The 14240-nt window shown below is 43.1% G+C and overlaps 1 protein-coding gene across 5 annotated transcripts in view; it reads left to right on the top strand.

Annotated features, from left to right (window-relative positions):
* Nucleotides 1-14240, top strand: part of SDSL (serine dehydratase like) — a 105426-nt gene that overhangs the window by 75716 nt on the left and 15470 nt on the right. For all 5 annotated transcript variants that reach the window (XM_077461279.1, XM_077461278.1, XM_077461280.1 and 2 more), the window contains 3 exons: nucleotides 956-995; nucleotides 1199-1338; nucleotides 6547-6635. In XM_077461279.1, coding sequence (XP_077317405.1) covers nucleotides 956-995; nucleotides 1199-1338; nucleotides 6547-6635 — 269 coding nt within the window. The remainder of the gene's footprint in view (nucleotides 1-955; nucleotides 996-1198; nucleotides 1339-6546; nucleotides 6636-14240) is intronic.

Genomic DNA, 14240 nt, shown 5'->3' with positions numbered 1-14240 from the left:
TGACAAAATGTGGACAATTTCAAGGGGTATGAATACTTTTTCATGGCACTGTATATGTGGCCCTATGTAAACACTTTTCAGTTCTTAGACTGTGTGCCGTGCATGCTCCAAAGTTCGGTTACCTGTGAGGACCGAAAAAACTCCTGATGCATACTTATGATCGGGAGCTTTCCGATCATGTGACCACTGTGACAGCCAATCACAGCGGGCATATGACCCAAATGCCCGTCTCTGCCTCCCATTAGGAGCTCCTAAAGGGGTTACCCTGGAATTTATGATCCTTGCTAAAGAACATTATTTTTATCAAGTGGCTATGGGTAAGGATTCATTCACACTTATACGACTTGTCATGCGACTTTGGACACTAAAGTTGCATCACAAGTCACACCCCATGTTTTTCAATGATAAGCGTTCAAATATGTGCAACTTAAATTTAAAAAGGTTCCTGCACTTCTTTGGTCTGACTTTCATGCGACTTGATTGCCATAGAATGCAATGTAAAGCCTCAAAAGTTGCATAAAAGTCGCACCGGAGTGTTATAATGTGATAGTTGTACAACAGTTGTCCATTATCATTGGTCAAAACCAAAGTCGCATCCAAGGTGCGCCCATCCAAAGTTGCATTAGAGTTGCACTCCAAAGTCGCACGACTTTGGAGTCCTACAAGTGCGAATGAAGCCTCAATTTCCACTTTAAACACAGGTTTCTTTAATATATCAGATGACTGTCAGCAATTTGTTTTTTAGTCACAAAAATAAGATGAGTTTGTTTATTTGGCCAATATTGGAAGAACCCATTGTGCACCAGTTTGCAGTAAATTATAATACTTTACCAGTTGTTTATGCTTTTGTAGTATTTTATTAAGTCAGGCTCAAGCAGAACATGTTTACTCACTATACTGGGCATAGGGCTATATTGTGTCATTTAAAAATCCTCGCTTTTTCTTTTTTCCGCAGCTAGCCAAGGAGGGATGTAAGAAATTTGTCTGCTCCTCAGGTACCTAAATCCTGTCTTTACTGCAAATATTTAATCCGCTATATCTTCTCTGCAACATTTTCTGGATTTTCAAGGTCACATTGCTCATTCCTAACTTCTGTCTTTTAGTATGAGCCTTCCATTTCTCTTATCTGGCCTGTCTTCAGAACTCAAATTTCCCTCAATAGTTTTTGCCTAAATGCTACCATCTTCCTCTCACACAGGTGGGAATGCTGGACTGGCAGCTGCATATGCCTGTAATAAACTGGGGCTGCCTGCCACAATTGTTGTACCTGAACAGACTCTGAACCACGTCATTCAAAGACTTAAGGATCTGGGAGCTGAAGTGGTGGTAACGGGCAAGGTAATAAACTGGGTGACAGTATTAGAATGTGTATTCTACATGTAGCACTGACCCGCGAAGGAGCGGCTGATTTAATTGGGCTTACCGTTACTTTCTTCACCTCGTGCGTGTCTAGGGGTTTCCTGAGGTAGATGGCCCAAGAACTCCAGAGACTGACGCCAGGTCCATTTAAGGGATTTTTATTTGCAAAAGGATAAACAAAAACACAGTCTCTCAATGTAGGGATAGAGGGTTTAGATAGGAAAGTCCAGGTACTCTTAGTACTAAGTCAAAGTAGGAAAAAGTCTCTCACATTAGGAAATCCACAGAATAGCCATTCACAGCTGGATCCTCACCCTCATCGGATAGTCCTTCTCTCACCAGGCCTAGCAGCCAACAGGGTGCTTAAATAAACAATGCAAAGTCTCTGCCACAGACTTGATGCAGAACACTTGAATAGCTGAAAGGATATAGTAGCTTAGGGAACCCTTGTACGGCACCAGTATCTTGCAGCCGGTCCGGCGATACCGTACGAGATCAGATTCGCTTGTGGTCTTTCAACTTAGCCTCCAGGCTCTTTCCGAGAAGCCAACCCTTTCGTGGCCTTCCCCCGAAGAGTCCTCCTCTGGATGCTTCTATAGTTGCTGGGCCTCTCCACTAACCGAGATGGCACCGGACCACCTTCGAATTCTTCCTTCGGTTACTTTGCCTCGGGCTAGCCAGCCCTGAGACTTGAGGTTGGGTGGATCCGCACCCCAGGCCATAAGAGCCCTGGGGGCTGGTCAGGAGGACCAGGACCAAACAGACAGAAAGATCCTCTGGACCGGAACCCCGAAGCACGTGATGTCAGCACCTTAAGTACCCTATCCCACCATGCACAGCAAGAGAACACTCCCACTGGTCTGGTTCCAAGAGAGAATAAACACTTAATGCACCCAACTAGACTGCGTTCTAAACCCTACCAGAGATGACAGCACCACCTCTGCAGTCCAGCCAGACTAGTACTGAGGCCTACATTTTGTGTAATTGAACCCAAAACCAAACTGCGGTTCCAGGAATAGTTAAATGACAAAACGCATAGCACATGCTCCTCAGGAGCGGGCGCTACATACAAATCAGTGCCTCTTAATAGAGAAATGATCACTTTGATGGCAGTGACATCACATCAAATGTATGTTATAGTGCAGGGGTCTCCAAACTTTTCAGTGTGAGGGCCACATTGTATATTTATAAATATTCGTTGGCTGAAGAAATCCTCATCAGGGACCTCTTACATCTGAGACACCATCAGAATCCTTCCTTACATCATGGTTCCCATCAAAATCCCCCCTTACATAAGGGCACCCATCAGAGTCCACCTTTACATCAGAGTCCCCATGTGAGTCTTCACTTACATAAGGGTCCACATCAGAGTCTCCCTTTACATCTGAGTCCCCATCAATGTCCCACCTTGCATCAAGGTCTCCATTAGAGTCCCTGCTTACAATAGGGTCCCCATCAGAGTCCTCCCTTACATCAGAAGTAGAGACCATAGGCAGTCTCTGCTTACTTTTTTTATTATTATTCTTTTACAAGGTACAAAGGTACAAAAACACAAAACACATTTTGAACACAAACAACTAGCCTACCATCCCACGCAGGGGCCAACATAACGGATCACTACTCATGTGGAAATAAAAAGGTGAATCAAAAAACGTTTGGTGTGGCTCATGCAGAAAGCAAAGATAATAACTAGATAAAGTAACACGCTCAATCAGATGTCCCGACCCTAATAGGAAAGGACGATACTGCAAAATCAAAGGGAATGGAAGAGCAAAGGAAAGGGAGCTAACAGTAGACTTTATACACCATCAGAAACAAAGGCTGTAGAAGGGTCTTCCAACCATTTTGACCAAACCCTATCATATTTTTCTGGACACCCTCTGTTTATGTAAAGTAAATTAACATTAACCAACTGTTTCCAGAAAGACAGGGAAGAAAGGGTTACCTTCTTTCAGGACATAGCAATAGCCTTCCTAGCATAGAATGGTAGAAGGCTAATCATAATCCTTTAAACTATGGTGGGGACAAGTCCTTCACCAGGCCCAGCAAACAAAATTTCATAGATGGCATGAAGGAGGTATGTGCTACTTTGTTAATAATGGAGACCGACTCCCCCCAGTAATGGACAATTACAGGATACTCCCAGAATATGTGGGAGAAATCCCTGAAAGAATGATTAAACCGTTAACACTCCTGGGAAATTGAGGAATGCAGTTTATGTAGTCTATAAGGGGTAAAATGGGCTCTATGAAGAATTTTCAATTGGATGAGCCTGTCTTGTAGGAAGACCAGATGATGAAAGGTGTGATCCCACATGTCTTCCCAGTCTCTGTCACAATCATCACCGTCTTAGGGTAGAAATGTCAAGAAGGGAAGTCAAAAGGAGGCGACTATATAGCACAGAGGTGGGCTTTTCTGAATAATCTACCCGAAGGAGATGCTCCAAATCAGATTGCATCATCATTAGTGATCCTCTAGGGACTGACTGTTGAAAGCATGGGACAATGGTAAATGTTTAAAGAAGAAGGAAGCAGGGATATTATATTCCAAGCTAAGTGCTGCTAAAGGTTTTATGGAGCGATTAGCATCAATTTGGGAGAGCACTTTTATCTTGTATTTGGTGCAAGCTTGTGCATCAGTCAGTTAAAAGAAATGGGGTAAAAACGGGTTTAGCCACATTGGGCATTCGGGAAACGGCAGCTCACAGAAAACCTTCATGGACTACACCCACTTTCCACATCTTGGGAGTAATAATAATGGAAAGGAGTCAGTGGGTGACGAGTCAAGGGCCATGGAGCAGAAGGTTCTGAAGGGCCTCCAAAGAACCCGCCACTGCAGCCTCCAATATGGTAGAGGAGTTGATCAAATCGGGGGACAGCCACCACTGAGCATCACCATCTGGGAGACAATAAAGCACTTATGGCAATTGGGAAGGGCCATGCATTCAATCTCTGCTTACTTTAATCCTTCAATGCACATTAAGGATACCCCACTGACCTTAGCTGCGGGCTGGATAAAATCTTGTAGCGAGCCAGATGTGGCCAATAGGCTTTAGTTTAGAGACACCTGTTATAGCGTTACCTCTTATGAAGGTGCTAAAATTTGTTCCAAAGATGTCACTAAAAATGGAAATTAAGTACGGCAAATGAATTGATAACTATACATATAACAATATACAGTGGGGAGAACAAGTATTTGATACACTGCCGATTTTGCAGGTTTTCCTACTTACAAAGCACGTAGATGTCTGTAATTTTTTATCATGGGTACTCTTCAACTGTGAGAGATGGAATCTAAAACAAAAATCCAGAAAATCACATTGTATGATTTTTAAATAATTAATTTGCATTTTATTGCATGACTTAAGTATTTGATCACCTACCAACCAGTAAGAATTACAGCTCTCACAGACCTGTTATTTTTTATTTTAAGAAGCCCTCCTGTTCTCCACTCATTACCTGTATCTGTTTGAACTTGTTACCTGTATAAAAGACACCTGTCCACACACTCAATCAAACAGACGCTAACCTCTTCACAATGGCCAAGACCAGAGCGCTGTGTAAGGACATCAGGGATAAAATTGTAGACCTGCACAAGGCTGGGGTGGGCTACAGGACAATAGGCAAGCAGCTTGGTGAGAAGGCAACAGCTGTTAGCGCATTTATTAGAAAATGGAAGACGTACAAGATCAATCTCCCTCCGTCTGGGGCTTCATGCAAGATCTCACCTTGTGGGGCATCAATGATCGTGAGGAAGGTGAGGGATCAGCCTAGAACTACATGGCAGGACCTGGTCATTGACCTGAAGAAAGTTGGGACCAGAGTCTCAAAGAAAACCATTAGTAACACATTATGCCTTCATGGATTAAAATCCTGCAGTGCATGCAAGGTCCCCCTGGTCAAGCCAGCGCATGGCCAGACCCATCTGAAGTTTGCCAATGACCATCTGGATGATCCAGAGGAGGAATGGGAGAAGGTCATGTGGTCCGATGAGGCAAAAATAGAGTTTTTTGGTCTAAACTCCACTCGCCGTGTTTGGAGGAAGAAGAAGGATGAGTACAACTCCACTAACACCATCCCAACCGTGAAGCATGGAGGTGGAAACATCATTCTTTGGGGCTGCTTTTCTGCAAAAGGGACAGGACAACTGCACCGCATTGAGGAGAGGACGGATAGGGCCATGTATTGCAAGATCTTGACCAACAACCTCCTTCTCTCAGTAAGAGCATTGAAGTTGGGTCGTGGCGGGGTCTTCCAGCATGACAACGACCCGAAACACACAGCCAGGGCAACTAAGGAGTGGCTCCGTAAGAAGCATCTCAAGGTCCTGGAGTTGCCTAGCCAGTCTTCAGACCTGAACCCAATAGAAAATCTTTGGAGGGAGCTGAAAGTCCGTATTGCTCAGCAACAGCCCCAAAATCTGAAGGATCTGGAGAAGGTCTGTATGGAGGAGTGGGCCAAAATCCCTGCTGCAGCGTGTACAAACCTGGTCAATAACTACTGGAAACATATGATCTCTGTAATTGAAAACAAAAGTTTCTGTACCTAAATATTAAGTTCTGCTTTTCTGATGTATCAAATACTTATGTCATGCACTAAAATGCTAATTAATTACTTAAAAATCATACAATGTGATTTTCTAGATTTTTGTTTTAGATGCTGTCTCTCACAGTTGAAGAATACCTATGGTAAAAAATTACAGACCTCTACATGCTTTATATGTAGGAAAACCTGCAAAATTGGCAGTATATCAAATACGTGTTCTCTCCACTGTACATTCAGTACCACATATTATTGCCAGAAGGGTTGAAGTGATGTAATGTCATAGGGGGATAATAATTGCAACAACACAGAAACTACTAGTGTACAAAGTTCATTTTCACCACCTCACACACTAAATTGTAATCCTTTTCTTTGACATAAAAGTTTAGTTGGCAGATAGTAACTAATACCACTGACTTTCTTAACCACATTGTAGAAATTTACATGTTTGGTTGATATTGATGGGTAATGTGTCCCTCCCTTCTAGATTGTAACCTGTAACGAGCAGGGCCCTCTGATCCCTCCTCTGTATTGAATTGTATTGTAACTGTACTGTCTGCCCTCATGTTGTAAAAGTGCTGTGCAAACTGTTGGCGCTATATAAATCCTGTATTATAATAATAATAATAAAAAACTTTTTCCATAGGTTTGGGATGATGCAGATGCCCATGCTCACCGGTTGGCTGAGGCTCCAGGTTCTGTGTACATCTCTCCATTTAACCATCCTCTGCTTTGGTGAGTATCTGGGGATGGGACACCACTTATCAGCTGCCTTAGAGGCCAGCAGTGACTGTAGCTTATTAATGACACACACGATTAGGCATTAATCAATTAGATGATTGCTGTCAGAGCCCCTGTATCAGCTGTTGTATTAAATGGTACACGCGCACATGTTGCATTGTTGTTTTAATTAGAATTCCTGTGCATTGATGCAGCACAGCATGTGTTTGTGCTAAATTGAAAACTGCTGAATAGCCAAAAGGAAGTTTTGTATCTGCAATTACTGCGGTATCAACTCTACAAAACCTGCATATTTTCAAGACTCATATGGGGGAGCATACAAAAACTGGATAGTCAGAATCGGGAGCATCTGTGCATGGCAACCAATTAACTTCAAGATTTTATTTTCAAAGCTTTATTGTAACAATCTGACGATAGAAGCAAATTGGTTGCCATGCACAGCTGCTTTGGATTCTTTTGGCTTCCATTTTGATAAATGTCTCCACCCCATGATCACTGGTGAAAACCTATCAGTATGTCTCTGAAAATGTAACCTTTGTTCCAAAATTGGAGTATGTTAGATATAAGGCACTATAGTGGAATTCTTTAAACATATCACTTAGAAAGTAGTTTATATCTTCTAATGCCGCGTTTACACGCGATCGGAATTTTGGTCGGAAAAAGCTATGATGGTTTTTCCGACAGAATTCCACTCAAGCTGTCTTGCATACACATTGTCACACCAAATTCCAACCGTCAAGAATGCAGTGACGTACAATACGTACGACGGGACTAGAAAGCGGAAGTTCAATACCCAGTGCGCCAGCCTTTGGGCTCCTTCTGCTAATCCCATGTTTATCTTGTGTTAGTAGAAGTTTGGTGAGAGACGATTTGCGCTTTTCAGACTCATGCTTATTCTGATCGTTTTACTGCTGTTCAGTTTGTGCTTGTGGGTTTGTATCTGTTTTTCAGTGTGTGTAGTCAGTCCGTATCTGTTTTTCAGTGCGTTCTTGTCCGCTAGTTACTAATTTTCAGCTCGCTCTTTACAGGCCTTGCTGTTCTTCAGTGCGTTTGGTTAGTTCGTTCTGACCAGCCGACCGTTTTGAAGCCATGTTGCGGTTACGTACTCATCGTAAAGTTTGTGCTGTGTGGGGGCTTGGTGTTGGGGTTCTTACTTTGACCCAAGCCCAGTCAATGAACAGGGTGAAGAGGAGTTCATGGACCAAGAATTGGTTACTCCAGCGCGATCAATTCACTCATATGCCTGCTGCGGGAGATCCAGGAGAATAACCCTGATGATTTCAGGAATTTTCTTCGGATGACAGACCTCATTTTTCACCATCTGTTGGCTTTGCTTACCCCTTATATTAGCAGGCAGGACACCTGAATAGTCGCCACGTTGTGGTAAATGGCGATGGGGAGAAGTCTACAGGACCTCAAGTTCACTACAGGCATCTCCCCCCAGGCTCTGGGGATCATTATTCCAGAGACCCGTTCTGCTGTTGTTCAGGTCCTGCAGAAGGACTATATTAGGGTAAGTTTTATCCTTTAACATCACATTCTATGTATTTATTGTTTGCTAATGTTTTGTATTTATTTTGTCATTCCATAATTACCCTGATTGTAATATGCTGTGAATATCCCTTTTGTCCTCATGTGTGCTGAAATCTTTTTTTATGCTCCTTTTTTGGCCTACATGCATATTTGCCTTCACTGACCTCCCCAGCATGCTATCCTGGGCCCATACACACCTAGCCTAGTCACTTAACAATGTATTTTGTCAGCTCCATTGCATTATTTTACCCTAAACACCCCCTATAATGTGTACAAATGTTATTGTTGTCCTTAAATTTATGCAGAGTATCAGAGGTTTTTTTTGGCTCCCAAACTCTTTTAGAACCCTCCCCCGCCCTCTAAAATTTTGACAATGGGCCATCAGAGGGGGGTGAGGAATCTTATAAGTGGACCTTAGATTTTTGTCTTTAAATACTCATTAAAATAAATGTTATACTGATGTTGGCCAAGAATTGCAATGCTTGCAATGTTTATGTGCAAACTTACTATTTTTTTTTTGTTTTGACTCCACAGTTTCCTTCAACACCACAGGAATGGCAGACTGTGGCATCCAACTTTGCCCATCATTGGGACTTTCCCAACTGCAAAGGGGCAATAGATGGGAAGCACATCCACATCGTTCCATGAAGGCAATATCATACATTAAAGCGGGGTTCCACCCTAAAGTGGAACTTCCGCTGATCGGAACCCTCCCCCCCTCCGGTGTCACAATTGGCACCTTTCAGGGGGGAGGGGGGTGCAGATACCTGTCAAAGACAGGTATTTACACCCATTCCAGGGCAAAGACTCCCACGGGAGTCTATTCCTCTTCCTGTCCCTGCGCGCTGTCTGCTGGGACACACACGGGTCCCAGAGACAGCGCAGACAATTCCTATTGCGCTGCGTGACTCGCGCATGCGCAGTAGGGAACCGGGAAGTGAAGTCGCAGCGCTTCACTTCCTGATTCCCTCACCTAGAATGCTGACGGCAGCAGCCAAGAGCCGAGCGATCAATCGGCCTCGGCTGCCGGCATCGCTGGCCCCCGGGACAGGTGAGTGTCCATTTATTAAAAGTCAGCAGCTGCAGTATTTGTAGCTGCTGGCTTTTAATATTTTTTTCCACAGTGCAGTTCCGCTTTAAAGTGTGAAAAAGGTCTTGATCTGGCCTTCATCAGATGGGGTGACGTCACCCCTGTAAAAGCCAAATTTAGAAGATACACACAAATTGTGAGTCAACATGTGCTATCTCCTATCATGCGGGATAAATGGACATGTTTTGGGGGTGCAACCACTTCCTCTCACCTACTAGAGTTGGGAAGAAGAGGTTGCACCCACAAAACACATACATTGAAATCCCCTGATGGCAGATAGCACATGTTGATACACTGTGTGCATCTTCCAAATTTGGCTTTTAAACTGTATTAAAACTTTAAATACATTTTCTATAAAAAAAAAAAAAAAAAAGGTGTAATATGTTTTGGATTTAGTTTCTCCCTAGAACATCAATCATGTTCTTCAGTCTTTGTTCAATCTCCTTGGTTTTTTCCTTCATAAGATCGAAATCCCAACTACACACTATTATGTCCTGGATAAGCCGTTGTGCACTGTCACTGGTGAAATTAGTATATTGTTCTTCCACAACCTGCACATCACCTAAAATGTATTATAAATATGCAGGCATACATCTATTACCTGAATCTCTGGTGTCAGACACTGACCTGTTGTGGGGACATTTTCTATCACTTCTTCCACCTTTCCTTCATCCACATCCTCAGATTGTGGTGTCGTCTGTTCCCCTTCTTGAGGAGGGGCGGTTCCTGTTGTCCTCCGACGTCCCGAGTCTCTTCTCTATATATGTATATGTATAATTAGCACACAGATATTTGTGGCCAGAAATATGAATGTGAAACATTGCTTGGAATTGGGGTACAATTGTCTGTTTGGGCAGACAGTTGAAGACATGCGTCAGAGGGGGCGGAGTCACTGGGTGGCCCCACCCTCTGTTATAAAAGAACTGTCAGAAGACACACAGCGGGAGCCTCCCATTGCGCGGAGTGGCCCGTGAACCAAGAAGAGACGCCGTGGAGAAAGATGCCGGACGAGAACACCAGACCAAGAAGAAGCGGATCGGAGGAAGAAGAGGATCGGAGGAAGAAGAAAAGAAGAAGGAAGAAAGAAGATGAAAGAAGATTTTAATAAAGGAATTGTCAAAGACCGTCTCCTGTCATTTTTAACACTTTGTCACTTTTTTGGTGAAATGGTAGGGGTACTTTTGTACCCCCTTACCATTTCACACAGGGGGGGGAGGCTGGGATCTGGGGGTCCCCTTGTTAAATTCTTCCAGATTCTAATAAGCCCCCGCCCTCAGACCCCCACAACCACCGGCGAGGGTTGTGGGGATGATTCCCTTGTCCTCATCAACATGGGGACAAGGTGCTTTGAGGGGCTACCTCAAAGCACCCTCCCAATGTTGAGGGCATGTGGCCTGGTGTGGTTCAGGAGGGGGTTGCTCCCTCGTCCCCCCTCTTTTCCTGCAGCCTGCCAGGTTACGTGCTCAGATAAGGGTCCAGTATTGATATTGAGGGGGACCCCCACGCCATTTTTTGGCACAGGGTTCCCCTTAAAATCCATGCCAGACCTGAAGGGCTTGGTATGGATTTTGAGGGGGACCTCCACGCCATTTTTTTTGGTGCGGGGTTCCCCTTAATATCCATACGAGACCCGAAGGGCCTGGTATGCTCTTGAAGGGGAACCCATGCTGTTTTTTTTTTTTACATTAAAGTCATGTTGTAAGTCACGCTGTGATTTACACTCAAGTCGTGTCCAAGTTGCCTCCCAAAGTCGTGCTGGAAGCCATGTTGCCTCTATGTGAATGAATGGACTGTTATGATACAAGTTCGATACAAGTTCAATAAACACAAATTGTTATTGTTAGAGTCACGTTGAATCTCCTATCTGTATCGAACTGTTTCAAAACAAAAACAAAAATAAAGCATTTATTTATTTTGGATCTTTCTTTTTTCGGACTCTGCTTTAACGATAACGAAAATACCTGAAATTCGGACGAAAACAAATGCACATGTCAAGTACTGATCCTGCTTTTTTAATTTGAGGTCTGACCAGGGGCAGACTGACAACTCATGGGGCGCCCGGGCAATAGGAAATTATGGTACCCCAAGGCAATCAGATAATATGGGGCCACACAGTATACACACACACACAGTATACAATCACAAAGTATACACATACATGTATACACAGACATGTTTCTATTGGCTGAGAAGGTACTGGAGAGGTGGGGCAGCTATAATCTCAGGATTTTTAGACCAAAAGGATGTCGGTAAGGGATATTTCAGACACACATGTAAAAAAATAAACACAGATTTTTACATACTGTCCCTGGTTTTACTGAGGCTGGCAACCCTGATGGGGCCCCCTAGTGGCCCGGGTCAGTCCGCCCCTGGGTCTGACCAGCATTTCCTCAATTGCTCCTTGGATCATCGCATCCCAAAATTCCGGCGCAGACTCTTCACAACTTTTGTCATGATTTTGGCCTTTCTCAGATTTGGGTTTAGGTACGGTCCATGCTTCCCCTCATAGTTGGCCCTCTTCAATATGTCGACCATCTCCACCATCTCACCAAAGGACATATTGGAGGCCTTAAACCTCCTTCTGGATTGGGGCGTTTCAGTCTCCGGGCTTTCCTCCTCCTTGTTACTACTAGTAGTAAACACCTGCTGTGTCTCTGCCATGTTCCTCTCCCACTGCGACGAAAGAGACGGTGTTCAAAAATTTCAGCGTGACGAATGTGCTCCGTCCTTTACGAATGGTAGTTTTACCTGTCTGAGCGCTTCCGTCTCATACATGAATCTCAGAATGCGTACGTTTTTGCACGTCAGAATTGCATACACACAAACGCATTTACGGATAGGAACTTTTTCTGACCAAAAAATTGAGAACATGCTCTCAATCAAAGTCCGATGGAGCATACACACGGTCACATTTTGTGACCAAAAGCTCTCATCTGTCTTTTCCTGTCCGAATTTTGGATTGTGTGTATGCGGCATTAGAAGTCTCTTCACAATTTAGATCAGCCTTTTTAATTTTTTTTTTCAAATATAGATTTATTAAATTTTCAGAAAATAAAAAATAGGGCAAGGCCCCTAGTTTACAATAGAAGCCATCAACAGCAGAGATCGCAGCATTCCTTTATATTTTGGTACAGTATATAATAATGTACTTCAGTACCGTCAGTGTTCATATTAAAGATTTTGCCAGTGACTTTTTCTGTCTTCCTGTAACTACACCTCTATACTATTGTTAAATGTATACATATGTGTGTCAAAGTATACGGGCAGCCCATAATCTATTTTCCAGATAGTTATAGATAAGTTATAGTAAGTAAGGGGGAAGAAAGAAAGGGGGGGGAAGAGAAGGAAGAGGTACAGGGGGAGGGAGGGGAGGGAAGGGAAACTGAGAGAGGATGGTGTTAGACTAAGCTTGTTTTTCTGGCCTAGGTCAGTTTTAGTCTTCAGTCTTTAAGCTAATTTTTATTTACTCAGGTCTCGTATAGGGCCTTACCCTCTTGTGAAAATATGAACATGTTCCATGGATCCCATGTGTTCTTAAGTTTCATGTCTGTCTTGTGCTGATAATATCAGATCCTCCATTTTTTTTAATCTCTTCCACTCTCTGCAGCCAAAGTGCTGTGGACGGTGGGCTTTGCTGTTTCCAGAGCAAGGGAATGCATGATTTTGCTGCATTCGTCAAGTGGCATAGAATAGACTTTCTATAGATTTTGGGAGATATAGTTGATATGTGGAGTAGAAAGAATGCCGGGTTGTTTGGGATTTGGAATTCTGTAAATTTTTGGGAGATGGTGCGAACCGCATTCCAAAAAGTCTGGGACATGTCCAGAATATGTGCAGAATCATTCACCTGTCGTCATTGCAGCGCCAACATTGTTCAGAAGTGTTAGGAAACATCGTATGTAAGCGACTAGGTGTTAGCACCAGTTAAGCACCACCTTGCCAGGATAGATCAGCCTTTTTCAACCAGGGCTTTAGTGAAACCCTAAAGCAGTGTTTCTCAACTCCAGTCCTCAAGGCATCCGAACAGGTCATGCTTTCAGGATTTGCCTCCGATGAAACAGCTGTGGTAATTACTAAGGCAGTGAAACCGATCAAATCATCTGTGCAAAATAATGGAAATCCTGAAAACATGACCTGTTGGGGTGCCTTGAGGACTGGAGTTGAGAAACACTGCCCTAGAGCACTGAGCAATGGCAAACTGATCTCCTATCTACACTGACCAACAATGCATGGGGGCACCCCATTGACCCCCAATGTTGGGGAACACAACAATTTTTACTGTCTGCGTGAAACATTTAATTTCTAGACTATTACTAAAAATCTTCTGTACAAAGGGAGTGTATAAAAATCCTCTACTCAGGGTGTCAAATACACTATTTATTATTTTATTAAAAAAATTCTACATTTTAGTGACTGCACTAAGGTTTCTAAAAACACAAGAATAATTATTTTTAGCAGGTGTTCCACGAAACCCGAAAATATTTAAATGGATCATCTAGGGTAAAAAGGTAGATAAGGGTTGCTTTAGATTATCCTAGGTGCATCTGGACATTTATACAGTAAGTTGTTTCCTCCAGAATGGACTGACCACATAAACAGGGGACATGGATTTAAATAGCTGGCCATAATCCCTTGCTTGATCATGTGAATAAGCCCAAGTGTTCATGCACTTGCTCCAATGCACACATGAGAACATTACACAATCAAACAAAGCTCACAAAGATGGGAGCATTGCTTAATGAATGTTGAAACATAAAAATAGTTTTTTTCTTTTAGCCCTTAGGTTCATAAGTAATTTTTCAGAGAGTAATTTTGTTAACAGCATTAACGTGATACAAAACACACCGTTTAATTTATATTGTCCCTTCTATTTCTATCTAGTGATGATGGCTCTGTAATTATTTTAATAAAAAAATGCTAAGTACCCTTTTCCTAGTCGATATACAGCTGTCGCATGACCCAGCTCTTTCCCAGCC

The sequence above is a fragment of the Lithobates pipiens genome, unplaced genomic scaffold (assembly GCF_037356315.1).
Source record: "Lithobates pipiens isolate NorthernLeopardFrog02 unplaced genomic scaffold, aLitPip1_a1.2 Scaffold_3, whole genome shotgun sequence".
In the NCBI taxonomy this organism is placed as follows: Eukaryota; Metazoa; Chordata; class Amphibia; order Anura; family Ranidae; genus Lithobates; species Lithobates pipiens.
The sequence above is the reverse complement of the archived record's forward strand: the minus strand, read 5'-3'. Positions and strand labels throughout refer to the sequence as shown.